The following is a 16,972-nucleotide window of genomic DNA, read 5'->3' as shown; positions in this document are numbered from 1 at the left end:
TGTGTGTGTGTGTGTGTGTGTGTGTGTGTGTGTGTGTGTGTGTGTGTGTGTGTGTGTGTAGTCTCAACGCAATCGCATGACAGCCTATGGTCCGTTTATTACCGGCTGGATTATATGTCATCTAACAAAAGCTTAAGATCATGGCGTAGCGTTTCAAGCGATGGACACAAATTGCGATGACCGTGGAAACAGACAGCAATCAAGCATTCGCGTTTCAGTATTAAAACATAAATAAATACTTTGTGATTGCGGGGAAGCTCTACGTAGACACACGTAATGCTGTGAAGAATGCACAGCAACAATCAACAACAACAATACATGAAACGAATGTTTAATCGATCATTAGCTGGACCAAAGGGAGCCGGTGTCTCTTACCTGCAGTGGTGGAAGAGTTGTGCTGCCACTCCGTCTCCTCGCCGGGTGTTAACACCCCACGCAGGACCGCTATCTCCACGTCCCGCATCTCTCCCCTCTCTCTCTCTCTCTCTCTCTCTCTCTCTCTTTCTCTCTCTCTCTCTCTCCGTTTCTCTCTCCCTCTTTCCCTCTATAGTCAATGTGTGTAGCGGAATCGTTCCCTTCCAGCCGGGACGGGTGCACTTAGGATAACGCTTTGTCTCTTAGTCGCTATGTGTTTAGAGTGGAATAGGCCTGTGTAGCCAACTGGTGATGATAGCAGAGACCGTATTGAAAGGATGATGTGCGTGTTATTCCCGTACATGTGCTGCAGTCAGTACGCAGCCATGACAGCTGCCCGGTGCATTCTGGGTAAAAGTTCACCAGAGCTCCACTTCCTGGTCGGGTGGACGTTATGGGGAATAATATTTTATTAGGCTACTTGGTTATTATAAAATATAGAATGACAATTGACATAGAATATATAGGCTTACAAATTATTGACCACATTCAGAAGAGACAGATTTAAAGTGATGATTCAAAATTATTAAAGGATAAAAAAAAAAAAGACAATCAAAGCAAAAAAAAACAAAAAACAGCATTCATGTTATCTCCATTTTGGAAAACCTATATCTGAGTCACATTTCTAACCAGGACATACATAAGTGAACCGTCGCTGCCTCTTCTTTGAATTGTGGTTACCCTGAATAAATTGTTGTCTGATTGTCAGATAGATTCTTCTTCTCAAGCACATAGGCTACATAACAAAAACATATTTTGTATTTTAGTATCAGGGCAGACATCTATGGGTTGTTTAACAAATCTACGAAAGGTTTCTTCTCTCACTTTATTCTACACAACGGCGTCCACCTCATACCCCCATTATCAACTACATAATAATATAGAATACTATATAGCCTATCTAACACAATCGTAGACAATCTCTCAATCCTTTCAACTTAATATTCACCCCGCATTGCTTCAGCACGTGGCGCTCATCGCCAAGGCCTTTTGCGTTAAGAGAAAGTGCACGCGGGAGAATAACCGCCCCCTGGAAGCCCCCCATTTAACCAGGGTGATTTAGTGGCCCCAACGTAGTGCGATGAGTTATAGTTCGCTGTCGATTTCCGAAAACATAAGAGAACTTATTAATGAAGTTGTCGTTCAGGGAAGGTGACACGCATGGCAGGCTACTACTGGTATGAAACGGGGTTGAATACAGTGTGAAACTGTGGTGTGAATTGCTGAGGTAATACCGGTTTGATCCGAGTTCATCTAGATAATTAAATATGACCGTGACTTTAAACAAAGACAGGGAAAACTATGTAGGCCTACGAATTCAGTTTCTTGTTAAAGCTTATGAAAATCATTGGTGTTAATTACTGGAATTTCGCCATCCACAAAGCGCCAATGGACAATGTGGAAAGATGAGCTAAATCATGCAATATTTATGTGTAGATAATATAAAGATATGTAGCCTATATTAAATAGATAGGATACTCTGTTAAATCATTCTCACATATCTATGCATGTGATAGGAGCTTGTGAAATCTTCTTAACCCTCTATTTAATGTTTTATGTAGGCCTATTAACATATTAAAAGTTTTTAAACAAAACAATGACTATAGACAGCCAATACGTTACAGGTTAAATTTGTACTTAGGATACGAAGAGACACATATTGTAATGTGAACATTTTAGCTCGGTATTACAATAAGCATGTGTCTAGAGCAGATAAGATAGCATGATAGCATGTGTCTAGAGCAGTTAATTTAAGCAGGTTGCATTTCCTTAAAAGGTGCGATAGGAGTCCCAAGGGAGGTCTTTGGTCTCTGGTCAGACGGGCTGAGGCAAGTTGCACTGTGTAACGTTAATACAAACTGAATATTGGTTACTGCATTATTATATTTCCGCATTGGGATATTTTTTCTAAGCTCAGAGTGCTTGTGGTTATAAACACGACACACAGGATATTAAATAATACAGATCAATATATTACAGATCCAACAAAATAAATCCACTCTGGTCAACATATGGGGATGTCCCATGAGAAGACCGGTTTAATCTTGAGTCCTGCTCGGTTGCCATTGATTAGTTGTAAAAAACAACAACACTGGACTTCAACTAACTTTATATAACTTTTTTTTCTTCACACCTTTATATCGCCAGAGTTTTTTTCCATGTTGTTCACAGATCTTGTGCAGTCAAATGGAAAAGTGAGATGATGCATCATCACTCTGGTCAGCTTGGTGGAAGAAATGGACAAGCTTCTCACCTCAGAAGAGAGTGCTCCACCCTCGAGATGTATGCTACTGAGCTGGCTTTCTTCATCATAGTTAATGGTGGCTCTTTGCATTTCCTCCTGCTCAAAGTGGTGGTGTCCCACAGGGATCAGTTTAGGGCACTTGGTGTTTGGTCGATTATCCATTGAATTCTGCCATTACTACGATGAATCATTAAACTTCTACCACTCAGTCAAGGATGTATCGTGGTCATGTTTGTGTGGTTTCGCTTTTTTTATACTCAACCTTCTCGGAAGTATAAGGTGTTCTTCAAGAATATGATGGAGAACTAGTTGCCAAGAAGGGATAGTCAGTTTCATTCAGCACAGTAGCTTTAGTTACGGCCAATGGTTTTGGCCACAAATACATTAAGTGTTGATCTATAGGAACATAGCAACAATCTACTTAATTTAGCTAGATTTTGTATTTGTTACTCAGTTAAGTTTTAAAGCTGCAAGCAAAAATGGTTTAGCGCTTCCCTATTGATTGGGAGGCCTCGTTATCAAAGTGTGTGTTCAACTATATTACATTGACAAATCAGGGAACTGTAAGGTTTGCAATGTCACCGTTTTACATTTAGATTAAATTTACATTTAGCATTTAAAGGGCGGAACAATGTATAAACAAAACAAAAACTTGGGATCCGCCAAATTATAATACTGATAACTGAATGCTCGATGGCCCACAGACTGGCCAACTACGCTGACCTCAGGAGAGAGGTCGAGCAGTGGAAGCGGTCTTGTATAATCTCCACTTCCGGTCCTCCAACTCCTGTATATCACCAAGGACAGCACCTTCAACATTATACCATGCATGCCGGCTCAGAGAAGTTTTAAAGTTTACCAATTGGCTGTGTTAACTACTTCTTCAATATTGAATGTGACCGTTTAATTTAATAAGCAGTAAAAAATGTGATGCCAGCCAGTGCAATAGAGTAAGGAGAACATTAAATGATTTGAACGGAGCCGGGAGGGTGGGGAAACAGGAAGTCTAACCCTCTCGTTCTTGCGTTAAATCTCAATCAGCGTTAGAAAAGAAGCCTTCGCAACAATCATTCCACAAGCTCCATTTAATGTCCTAGCAAAAAATAAAATAAAAAAAACAAATGAAAAGAAAAAGAAAAATAGGAGAATGTGTTTTGAGAGTGATAATAGAAAGTGCATCTTTTTTGTCCACTGGAATCAACATAATAAAAACAGATCAAAGCAGTTTTAAGCCCAGACGGAGCTGAATTATTAATTTGTAGAAAGAGCGAATAAGTCGTAAGGAGGTTTTCAGAGCGTTTTGGTAGAGTAGTGTAGATCAAAGGCACATCACAGCTTGCATCTCACTAGGGGGATTGTTGCACACGCACATAAAACTCACACACGCACACACACACGCATACACATGCAGAGAAGCCTTCAAAATATATCCGGTACGCATCCTCCTTAACACTCATGAAAATATCTTTCCAGGCAAAATAAAATGGGCTGCGTTTATTAAACTTGCATTGAGAGTTTGTTGGATTATAATTTTTTTTTTTTTTAAACCTTAACATGTGTGTGTCTTGTTTAAGCCCATACAAGGGACAACATCATAACATTTAAGATGTCCATCTTAGCTTTATTGAGGTGCACAGGAGTCCCGTGGCCAATCAGAAGAAGCCACGTCGGCCAATCACAGGACCGTATCCAAATCAGTAGGACGATTTTTTGTCTACGCCATTTTTTTTTCCTTTTAAATAGTATATGTAAAGAATGTCCGATATATATACCCTTGCTTATAACTGGAGTCGGTCTATGAGTCAAAGAAAAAATAAAAGAAAAAATATATAAAGGAAATGATCATTCATGAACCGGTCCCATCAGGAGGTGGTTTCCCTTATATAATCTGCCCTCCGTCTGTATGTATACACACATGAGTTTAATAACATACCAATCAGTGGTTATTTCACAATTGGGTGGGTGAGTGGGTGGGGGGGGTGGGGGGGGGGGGGGGGGGGGGGGATAGGGGGACAGCACAAAACGTTGACACTCTTTTACAGGTAAATAAAAGCCGACTCATTTCGCCGACCATGTTTCGTCGACCAGGGCATAGCGTAGTCCGCAGGGGGTCTGGCTCCCGTCAAGTTCACGTTAATCAACGGGTTTGAACTAGCGTCTCAATCCCTCCTCCTCCTCCTCCTCCTCCTCTTCCTCCTCTTCCTCTATGATGGCCACACCTCCACCCCCTCCCCACACATATTTCCCTACCCAATTTCTCATCATCAGTTACATAATTCCTTTCTTACATACAAATATTGACAAATGAAACCGTGTGGCTTGTGCTTGGAAGCCTTTTCCAGTCCACGCCGTAACCATAGCGATAGTTGTGAGGAGGAGGAGGATGAAGATGTGGATGGGGGGGGGGGGGGGGAAGGGGGGCGCCGGCTGGGCGGGATCTGGGTCCCCGCTGACCGTGGCCCCTCACTCGCCCCTGGTGGTCTTGCAAGAAGGTGGTGTCTGGGCTGGAGGTTGTTTTGGGGGTCCCAGGGGCCCCCCGGACTCATAGCTGGCCCTCGGCGGGGGCGTGCAGGTCCTGGCTGCCCCCGGGGGTCTCTGCGTCCAGAGCGGCCGGGGGGGCGAGGGGCAGCTCCTTCGGCAGGAGGCCCCCTTCTGTCGTCTGCTGCTGGTCAGGGGAGAAGTGGACGCCGTCGGGCTCCAGACCCTCGGGACACGGCAGCTTCAGCAGCTCCTCCCGCAGCTGGGCCGTGTGCCTCTGGAGGGGAGAAGGGGACAGGGTGAGCCCTCTCTGTCTTTCTCCTGCCACCTGGCCTTCAGGTGTGGCGATGATTATAGCCAACACTCATTTGTGTACCCGATGCTAATGCATGAGCTAATGCTAAACAAGTGGTGTGATTTGGTGATGCCTATGTATGCCACAGGTTGGCATGCAACCATGTGAGAATCTTTCTCAAGTTAACTCTCGCTCTGGTTTTCCGGTGAGGTTAGCAGTTAAACGGCACTGTTATCACCAGGACCTGAAGAAAGGGTGTGACTCTGTACGTAGCCATGTGTGTATGCGTGCGTACCTTCAGAGCGGCTGCGTGGTGGGACATGGTGCGGCCCACCCTCTTGTCGCTGCTGTACTGCTGGATGTCTGTGATCCAGTCCTCACACTGAGACATCACCTCCCGCCGCTTCAGGTAGAAGTGCTTGTGGATCACCTGAGACGCACACACAGGTGAACAACACTTTGGTTACACACCGGAAGCACACATAAGGGCTGCAGTACACAATAACGGTGTGCTTTAAAAACACACACACATTCTGAAGAATGTGAAGGTCCCAGTTTTACCTTGCTGCACTCGCTACCTAAAATAATCTAACCCCTTCCCCGTATTGCACTGAAAGTCTTTAATTTTCGAATATAGAAAATACACTGAATCTGGCTTTGGTTGGTGGAACAATAGGACCGTGTGGATGAAATATTGTAATGCTTAACTGTTTGGATGGTTGGGGAGCTGTTGATTATGTTTCATGAATTCGTCTCTGTGCCTCTCCCTCTAGGTCCCTGGTCAGCCCAGAGGTCGAACACGAGTATTGATTGTGACCACAGTACATTATCCATGTGGAATGGATAATGCACTGTGATCGCAATCCATTCTCATCTACAGGACTCCAGAGATGCAGCTTGTATAACACTCCCTAAACATTGTACTGTCATAAGGACGCAACAACTTATTGGAAACAGATCATGATCAATGATATAATTTGATCGACAAGTGCAGAGCAGGGAGGCAGAGAGCTTTGAGACGCCAAACATCTCCCATCTGACAAGGATCAACCGGGATCTGTGGGCGTGTGATCTGTCGATCACCACACCCCACTGGCTGAATCAATGCGTGTCGTGTTGCTAATATATTCAGGCCTCCAGCACAGAATCTTTCTATTAATTTCCTCTTTTGGCCACCACTTATCAAATCTCTCTCTCTCACACACACACACACACACACACACACACACACACACACACACACACACACACACACACACACACACACACACACACACACACACACACACACACACACACACACACACACACACACACACACACACACACGTCAGTCAACTCTATCCTTCTCTAAACCTCATCCTCTTCCGCTCTCATCCACTTCCTAGCAACCGTCGCCAGGGAGGGGAAATCTGTATGCAGCTGTGCTCTCTCTTCCTCTCTCCATCCTGGATATTGCGAGCGGCATCGGAGGAGGAGAGGGAATTAGTTATTATGGCCGCTACCAGCTCGCCATTTATGAGGATCAATCTGAACAGCAGCGGAGCGGTGAGGGGAAGGGGGAGGACAGGGAGGAGGTGAGGGGGAGGGGAAGGGGGAGAGGGGAAGGGGGAGGACGGGGAGGAGGTGAGGGGGAGGGGAAGGGGGAGGACGGGGAGGAGGTGAGGGGGAGGGGGAGGACGGGGAGGGGGAAATGTTGCTTTAATCTCTCGCTTTCTCTTCCTCACATTCTGTGTCCATCTCCCTGGTCCCTATCTCAGCATCGGCCCCCTTTGCCTCTCTCCAATTCTCTCCCTCTTCCCATCCCCCCTCTCACGTCCTCTCTCTCTCTCTCTCTCTGCCTCCCTCCAGCTACCGCCCCCCCCTTTCTCCCAAGTTATTTGTAATGAGGCTCCACTCCCTGAGCTCATCGTCTGGGAAGTGCTTTTCAAGGTCAAAGCGAGGAGGTGCATGTGTGTGTGTGCGTGTGTGTAGCAGGGCGGGGATGCAGTGAGTAGCTTAGCCCCCAGTTTGTAAACAGAGCAGGCAAGATCTCTGAAATCACTGCCAAGTATTTTGCTGTTTAACGATCAGTGACCCAAAAGAGCTTGCCACTTTGAACAGGTTAATACCACCCAACCCTAATACATAAATACATAGTAGTGCTCACTAATCAAGTATGTGTAGTGAGTAGTAAGTACTTAAGTAATACACATGTAGTGTGTACGAAAGTATTATAGTATACACATGGAGTGACTACACTACATAAACAAGGTTTCTACACACTTCATGCACAAGGTTTGTAGACACTAATGAATTATGTTTGGTGTGTCTCACAATAAAATGTAGTCTCAAAACCCCTTTCTTACCGCATGCAATTTAATTAACAATTACATGTAGTATTTTGTGTAGTATCGTGTGTAGTGTGTGTAATAGGTGTTGTATAGTGTGGAGTATAGCGTGTAGTATTGGTCACAACAAACGTTATCGATCATCCCATCCTCTCAAATTGATCAGGGTCAGGATGATCAGAGGGTTTTTGCAGATGCCCCACAATGCACTGGGGCGGGGGGGGGGAGCCAACCAGGTGGATTAAGGCATCTTGAAAAATGACCTTTGAAAAAGGAGACACCGTGCATTGAATGCGTACAACCATAAACACCTCAGATCCCACACACACACGCACCACATTCCTATGGAATAATTTGGCTATGACATGTATACCAATACACCCGTAAACACACACAGGTAGCACTCCCTCATGATGGAGCGTCTGACCTTTTGAGGAATCGCGGTGCGAGGACGGGGGACAGTGCATGTGTGGACTCGCTCTCCACACAGAAGGTCAGGGCTGGCCATGAATCACAGCAGCGCCGCGGCTACACTAACAGCTAACGTATCGCTCTCATTTTTCTAGTGGCTGAGGGAGATTAGTGTCCGTTAGTGACCCTGACCCCACCCCTCCACCTCCACCTAGCCTCCGTCCGGACCATAAGCGTGACCGTGTGTCTTTGAAGGGTGGCATAGAGATAAACATGTCCTTTTGTGGACTATAACGTGTGCAGTGTTTGGTATCTAGAGGTTAACGATACAGGCTTTAAGACTAGGCCAGCGGCAGGGCTGGCTGGATGGTTGGTACGATGGCCCGGTATGGTCTGGTGAACAGACACACGGAGCCGTCTGCCAGCCTGAAGACCTGACTGGAGGGCCTCTCCATCACTGGGACAGAGGGAGTGTCACACTCCCCCTCTCCATCCTTCTTCTCTCTGTCTACGGTTCTCTCTCTCTCTCTGCGGAGCAATGATTCATTTCCTCCCCGGCGTTGTCATGGAAACCCCCACGATATTGTAGTGCACTGGCTCCTGGGTTTCCCTACACCAATAACAATAGAATTGGTGTATTACAATACAATTCTTCGGAGACGAGGATCATCAAGATAATTATCTCTAATCTGCGTGAGCATTCAAACGACTTTGGTGACATTTCTCACCTCACCTCTGAAATGTCTCTTGCTCCATCATCCACCCACACAAAACACTGGGAGAGTTCCCATCCATGTTTAGAAGGCTGTACGGCTGTATATAAACCTGGTACCAGAGAGAACCTAACACAAGCTCCTTTACCGTCACCACGCTCAAGTTGTCCACTGCCTAGCCCCAGGCTCAGCTGAGGCTAGGGAAGCCAAGGGCTCCCTTGACCCACGTTCACACCATCACCTCTACTACTGCCACCATCACCATCACCTCCACTACCACTGTCACCTCCACACTACCACCATCACCTCCACTACCGCCACCATCATCTCCACTACCGCCACCATCACCTCCACTACCACCCCACCATCACCTCCACTACCACCCCACCATCACCTCCACTACCACCCCACCATCACCTCCACTACCACCCCACCATCACCTCCACTACCACCCCACCATCACCTCCACTACCACCCCACCATCACCTCCACTACCGCCACCATCACCTCCACTACCACCCCACCATCACCTCCACTACCGTCACCATCACCTCCACTACCACCATCACCTCCACTACCGTCACCATCACCTCCACTACCACCATCACCTCCACCCCACCATCACCACCTCCACCATTACCATCATCTCCACTACCGCCACCATCACCTCCACTACCACCCCACCATCACCTCCACTACCGTCACCATCACCTCCACTACCACCCCACCATCACCTCCACCATCACCTCCACTACCGCCACCATCACCTCCACTACTGCCACCATCACCTTCACTACCGCCACCATCAGCTCAACAACTGCCACCATCACCCCACCCCACCATTATCTCCACCCCATCAGGGCTGAATTGATCAGGAGCGGTAGTGGAAGGTGAGGGGAGTGGAGGTGGAGAATCGGCTGTTTGCATTTTGACTCACACCAACCGGTGTCACCTCCGCCATGACACACACAGACGCACATACATACATACAGGTGCACATGCACAAAGCCACATACTAAGCTACAACGACAAGCCCCTAGCATATATACAAACAGATACATACATACATACATACATACACACTGATACATACATACATACATACATACATACATACCTACAAACAAACTGATACATACATACATATATACACAGATACATACAGTACATACATACACACAGATACATACATACATATATACACACAGATACATACATATATACACACACACACAGATACATACTAGGCCTGGGCGATATGGCTGAAAGACATCACGATATAACTTGATCATATTGATCGATATCGATTGACTTATTGATAATACTAAATGACCTCAAAAGACTAGGAATTACAATGCTTGATTTAAACACTTCTGCTTAACACTTAATGACTTTCCACTGTTCTTCATTGATAAATACACCAATGTCGATACAACAATGAAAAACACTCAAATATTGTAAATAAGTATCGAACCGTGTTTGTGTAACAAACCCAGCTGCTAGATTTGGTGGTCCAGTCTCTTATCGATATATATTGAACATGTTTTATATTGATATTGATCAAAAGTATATCACGATACGATCATTTATTGTTTTATTGCCCAGGCCTAATACATAAATACATATACACATACAGATACACACACACACACACACACACACAGGTGCACATGCACAAAGACACCCGCACACTAATCCACAATGACAAGCCCCTAGCATATATACACACAGATACACATGCATGCCTAATCTGCAGCGACAAGCCCCGAGCACACACACACACAGCAGGTGTAAGAGTGCGACACAGCGCACAGCCACGTATACAAATGTGCTTCCTCCACACACACTCAAAGACACACACACACACACGGCCTGCTGTCCCTAATTCCACATGACAACCTCCTGTTGCATTATTCAAGCTTTCACTCCATTCTACCTCCATCCTCCTCTATAAATAGGACATGTTAACCATGGATTTTTCCATGTGTGTTCACACACACACACACACACACACACACACACACACACACACACACACACACACACACACACACACACACACACACACACACACACACACACACACACACACACACTAAACCTAAGGCAGAAATCTGCTTTAACAGACAAAGTGATGCTAAATGAGACATAGCGATGCTAAGCGGCCGCACTGGTCACGTGAACGCCGCGCAGAGTGCGGTTTAATGCAGTGTGGAGACGGTGATATAGCGGAACGCCGCACGGCCCAAGACTTCGATGATATGAGACACAATAAAACAATTAACCTTTCATCCGCGGCTAAAGCCTTTCTTGCGAGCGGCGATGACTCACCGAGGGCTGGTACGTATGGAGGGCCACGCAGAGCCTCACTCAATACACCCTAATCCCATTAGGGGGCTGAGGAGTGGACATCATGTTTAATATGTGGGTAATAACCGGGCGGCCGGCCACGTGCGCTAGAGGACATTAGAGACTTATTTTGAAGCGGTTGAGCTTCATGACGCACCTCCATCATGCAGTCTGGGGCTTTCATCTCACTCATTTATTTGCTAATAAATGTGAGCCCTGCATTTTGTGGGAAGATGGACCGTTGAGGTCATTTTTCCAACTCGGACCAACAGAGAATGCCGAACATGGACCAGTGACGTCCATGGTCCAACATTTCGGAAAATGTTCAACAATTTGCCTCAACAAGGCATTACTCTCGTATCAAAGAAACTAGTGAGTGTGATTGTTCCTTTTTAATTAGGGAAACTGTATTTTTGGGAGACGGACAGAATCAAACAAACAACCCAAACAGTCCCCACTACTACTGGGGAGCCCAGGTTTTTCTCCCCCTCTCCCTCCTGTCTCAATCTCTCTGTCTCTAACTCCCTTAACCCTTTAGTAGATATCTCGCAGTTTCTTGCCGTTCCGTTTTCCCCTTCAGTTGTCTCTCCCTCTCTGAATCAGGAATATCCGTTTGTCTGAACTCTGTAGCAGATTTCTCTCTCTGAAAGAGAGTCGGTGTGCGGGAGAAAGAGAGATAAGGAGAGAGTGAGATTAGGAAGATAAAGCAAAAGATAAGAGAGGAAAGCAAGATTGAGAGAGAGAGTAAGTGACAGAGTGTGATAGAGATAAAGGGAGGAAGGGAGACAAAGAGCTTCAGATAGATAGTTTGGCCAGCGTAAAGACCAGGGGACAACTTGGGGTCTTCATTTAGTTGCTTGTTGTTGATGGACGAGGAGGTTGTCTGTGAGATCCACAGTTTTAACCGCTTTGTTCGAGCGCCTTGTTCACACACACACACACACACACACACACACACACACACACACACACACACACACACACACACACACACACACACACACACACACACACACACACACACACACACACACACACACACACACACACACACACACACACACACTGAATATAGCTTCCTGCAGACCATGTCGAGGAGATGATAAATTAATAAACAGTAGAGACCCAGGCAGTTGGGTTCACCGTCTGATCCCTCTCCTCCATTCATATCACCACATTTGTAATATTGTTTCTCTTATGACATTATTCCTCCTCATCACCCCCCACCTCCAAATCCCTCGCTCAACCTCCTCCTGCGATCTCGCCATCTCTCAATACCACCGCATCCCCTCCCCCTATCTCGCCACCGCACCTCCTCCCCTTACTCCAACACCACCTCCTCCTCACTCTCTCCTCCAACACCCCCTTCCCTCTCTTCTCAGCCTTAATCTCTCTACGACACCACCGCCTTCTCCTCTCCCTCTCTCCCGCCAACAGTGAGGAGATTGGCGGAAGCCGGCCAAAGGTAGGCTGCCGGTTGGTGGGGCCTACCTCTCTGAAGCAGGAAGACAGGTTCCTCAGCTGCTCCAGCATGGCCCACTTGACGCTGGCCTGGCGGATGTTGCCGTCGTACTCGCGGGAGCTCTGCGTTCCGCTGGGCGTGCCCCGCGAACGCTCGTAGCCCGGCTCGTTGAAGTAGGGCTCCGACACCAGAATCAGAGACTGGACCGAGACCAGCACCTGGTGGGAGAGGAGTTTATTAGAACCATCCGTGCAGGCCAGACGAATGCAGCACTTGCTCGACAAAGTAAAAAGACATCGTAGACAAGGTTTATTATGGAGAGCGGCAGACGATCGATAAACAATCAAAATCCTTCCCCTCTAGCTACGCCCTGAGATGTGGGACATCAACCTTCTCTGTGTTTCTCAGCGCTGATCCCCACTCCGGTGATAGAATGCTCCTTGTTTATCATTGGATTTGTATTCCCGCCCTCCCTCCCACTCCCCAGAGCACGGCCTCTCTCTCTCTTATTATTATTCTCCATTATCTGCTAACTAGAGTGATAATCGATGGAGCTTTTTCTGTCTCGTCACTGCGCCCCGCCTTGATCGACAGTGTGTGGGAGGGGGGAGATGGAGTCGATGGACACTGAGGATGAGTGGCTGACTGGTAATGATGATGAAGGGGAGTGGGCACTGGGCACACTTCAACATGCGTGTCTGCGTGTGAGACAGCTTAATACAGTGGTGGGGACAGATGGGAGAGAGTGTCAGTGAGCAGGTCGGGGGGAAAGAGAGGGCGCAAGAGCCGGAGAGAATGAGAGAGAGACCGAGAGACAAATCAATGAAGACATAGCATGAGAGAAGGGAGAGCAATTGAGAGAAAGAGATACTGAGTCAGAGAAGTAGAGAAGGAGAGAGACGGAGAGGAGAGAGGAAGAAAGAGATGGGTAGGGTGAAAGAAATGAAGAATGAAAGAGTGCATCATCTATGTCATCACAAGCTATAGCATCTGTAGTGTTATAGCCCTTTATGCACATGCACTAAAGAATAAACTAAAGGTTCCTGGCATATGGCATCAAACGTTACATGAACACACCCACCACACAAGCGGCATAGCAACTGAATTTGGCCTAATCAGTTTTGGTTTAACATGTGGACCGTACCCAGGGCTTCATTGCCTACTTAAGTCAGTATTTTATGGTCTATTACCACACACTGTATTTATTCTCGGTAAAGCAAGCAACAGACAGGGAGTGAAGCGCCCTGTCAACAGACAGGGAGTGAAGCGCCCTGTCTGTTGCTTGCTTTACCGAGAATAAAGCTACAGGCATTAGCAAATACCATCACACAGACGCAGGTTCATACCACCTGTAAGCTAAAGCACCTCAGCAGGGGTGTGAGTGTGTGTGTGTGTGTGGATATGTGTTCAACAGATGCACCAAAAGAGCCACGATGAAGCTTAACCACGGATACAAGCCTCCTAACTTCAAACAAATAAAGTACACAATACTAATACAAACACACAGTACACACAGAAGTGTCTGAGGCCTCTGGGCATACGTGTGCTGTGTGTTTGAAACAGTCCAGTAGTCCTCAATCTGTTATTTTTATCTGAATATTTCCCAGGGATTCCTCATGAGCGAGGACAGCACACCCTAAGGCGGAGCAGAGTGTGTTTGGTTTAATTAACATCACATGTACATCTATCAATGCGCTGCCGGCCCAATTAAGCGCTCGGCACATTCAGGGCCGTTGTCAAGACGACCAGTCCTCCCCTCTATCCGTGGCGTGGTGCAGGGATGGACCAATCAGAGCTCTGCAGTGCCTGCATCTCACCTGCAGGAAGCTGGAGGTCTGCGGGTTCCACTTCTCCTCAGGCCGGCCGTGCCAGGTGTTCAGGATGCTTAGACACACCTGGAGAGGACACACTTCAGTCACATGTCCCCCACCACAGCAGAAATACACCACACCATATATGTTTTCCTTTGAACCGATATAATCATTTTACCATGTAGCATCAGTGTCATTATTCCAGTGGTCTAGGTATATAAAATGGAAGAATCTGAGGCGTGCTTCTATTTTTGTAGGCATAACAAACGCAAAATCTATCTTTACATGAGGCCCCCCGGAACCTTCTCACCAAGGGTACACAGACATCCCGGGCTGGAATCACTGTTTCAATCCATTTGTACAACTGCTTCTAAACATCTATATTTATATTCTGCCTGTAGTCAGCTGAGGGAGTGAGAGCTGAAGCCACCCTTTGGGCTGATCAATTCAATCAGGTTCAGCTGAAGCCATGCCAATAACAAATATAAAGCAAAATCCATTGCATTATTTATTTGTTTAATATCCACGTTATGTGGTTCACGTTTTAAGATTACGACGACCAGACCCAAGGTCGTGGGCGTGGCTCTCTGACCCACCTTGCCGTCATTGTAGAGGTTGGGGTTGAAGCGGACGCTATGCCCCCCGGTGGTCTCCAGGTTAACTAGGGGGGGCGAGTTGGGGTAGTCCTGGGGGAAGTACACGTCAAACTCAAAACAGCCGTTGGCGTAGGGCGTGTCGGCCGGCCCGGTGATCAGGACCTGAGTGGACGGGAGGTGATAGGAAGGTTCAATTTAGCCTTGCATGGACATTCAGCGGACCACATTTTAGACCTCAGCTTTTAACATGCACTTGACTGTTGTCTCAAATGCCTTAATGCACTGTAGCCTTGGACCAAGCCAAATAATTGAATGCAACATGAATTCCTGCAAACAAACCGAAAACAACAACAAACAATGAAAATCGGAATCACAGACATTTGAGGAGGGAGATTCATTCACACAAGAAAAGATAACTGAACAGGTGGTGGTGGGGGTGTAGATAAATGACTAATGCATTCTGTAGAAACAACAACAGAACAGATGAAATACATTTATACAGTGGTTCCCTAGCTCTACAACACTGGAACCCAAGCGTAGAAAGTGATGGGGGTAAGGCAGCCCTTTTTATCTGTATACTCCCAATTTATTACTCCTATGCTAATAAGATTAGCTCATTAATCACACCCGAGAAACAATGGAAACATTAAAAACTGGAACAAACCCGTTGTATCGGGCCCGCAGCAGTTAGAACAAGTTTAAATACGGTAAAAGAAACAATGCTTGTTGTTGATTAATAATAACCTTTTTAGTGGCGGTGGTGGATTTGTTATCTGTTGATTGAAAATTTACTCATCCCATGGAATTAACTATTAATATTGAGATATAAAGAAGTCAAACACTTTTGAAATTATTATTTTAGAGGGAAACATTTTTTTTTCCCGAACTGCAAATGCAACAAAAAAGTCCATTGTCAACTAAGAAATGGTTTACCATCGTTCAAGGACCATTTTATGACCATTATACGACAATAAGTAAAAAATGAAAAGCTACGTAAGCTACGCATTTCTAATAGAAATTCCTTTGCTGCCGTCATCACTGTGCAGTTGGATATGACATTTACCTGAATGATGGAAAGTCAATTCAAAATTCACATTCAGCCCTTATTTCGCCTTGGAAAATAAATACACAAATAACAACGGCGCCGATGTTGGATATAGACTACAAAAAATTGCAAGCATGTATTTGAGGTGGAATGTTTATTCCCAGAGGAGAGCATGCTCTCCTCTGGGAATAAACATTCCACCTCAAATACATGCTTGGAGGTAAGGAAGAGCAGAAGGGACATCCAGATGAAGCATGCTGAGCCCAGAGTAGTGACCAGCGGACTGTGTCGAAAGGTGAACGCCAGCCGCTCGCACCCAGCACTAGAAAAACATCTTCAGGGGGGGCGATGGTGATGGTTATGACGTTGATGATGATGACGATGATGATGATGAAGATGACGGCCACTCATGTGTGTAGCTTGTTTTGACGGGGGACATTTCAAGCCTCGACACTGAGTGCACATCCCGATGAGTGCGGGGGGAGGGGGGTTAATCGTCAGAAGGATCTTACAGCCAGATGGGCAGGGGCTAGTGAGTGTTGCGACAGGGAGCCAGAGGGGGGCTCTGGGTAAATACTGTGAACACTGTATTCTCTCGGTCACTACTCCCACCAGTAGGCCAGTCCTCTTACTAACCAGGCTGCTGTTTGTTTAGACGCCACGCGGTTCAGTTTCTCCAGCAGAAGATGAGGATTTTGACATTTAGCTAGGCCATCCATCAAGTGGCTGGTTGAAGACATTTAGTTAAATGTCAGCAGAGTAAATGAGTAAAAGCCCTCATCAGGCAGCGTCTTCGGGGAATAGAGACCCAACTTAGATGAAC

General features: G+C 46.3%; 2 protein-coding genes across 3 annotated transcripts in view; both read right to left on the bottom strand.

The window, feature by feature from the left end:
* Positions 1-746, bottom strand: part of ttc27 (tetratricopeptide repeat domain 27) — a 62,767-nt gene extending 62,021 nt beyond the window's left edge. For both annotated transcript variants that reach the window (XM_084470495.1, XM_084470496.1), the window contains exon 1: positions 376-746. In XM_084470495.1, the coding sequence (XP_084326621.1) occupies positions 376-463 (88 nt within the window). In that variant the 5' untranslated portion in view covers positions 464-746. The remainder of the gene's footprint in view (positions 1-375) is intronic.
* Positions 747-3,735: 2,989 nt separating this feature from the next.
* birc6 (baculoviral IAP repeat containing 6) overlaps positions 3,736-16,972 on the bottom strand; it is a 94,876-nt gene continuing 81,639 nt past the window's right edge. Inside the window, exons 68-72 of the mRNA XM_084470198.1 lie at positions 15,105-15,292; positions 14,515-14,592; positions 12,727-12,915; positions 5,728-5,862; positions 3,736-5,414 (exon numbers count right to left, since the gene is read on the bottom strand). Coding sequence (XP_084326324.1) covers positions 5,202-5,414; positions 5,728-5,862; positions 12,727-12,915; positions 14,515-14,592; positions 15,105-15,292 — 803 coding nt within the window. The 3' untranslated portion in view covers positions 3,736-5,201. The remainder of the gene's footprint in view (positions 5,415-5,727; positions 5,863-12,726; positions 12,916-14,514; positions 14,593-15,104; positions 15,293-16,972) is intronic.

This window comes from Micromesistius poutassou, assembly GCF_964030765.1.
Source record: "Micromesistius poutassou genome assembly, chromosome: 7".
Taxonomy (NCBI): domain Eukaryota; kingdom Metazoa; phylum Chordata; class Actinopteri; order Gadiformes; family Gadidae; genus Micromesistius; species Micromesistius poutassou.
This window is presented reverse-complemented; position numbering and strand designations above follow the sequence as displayed.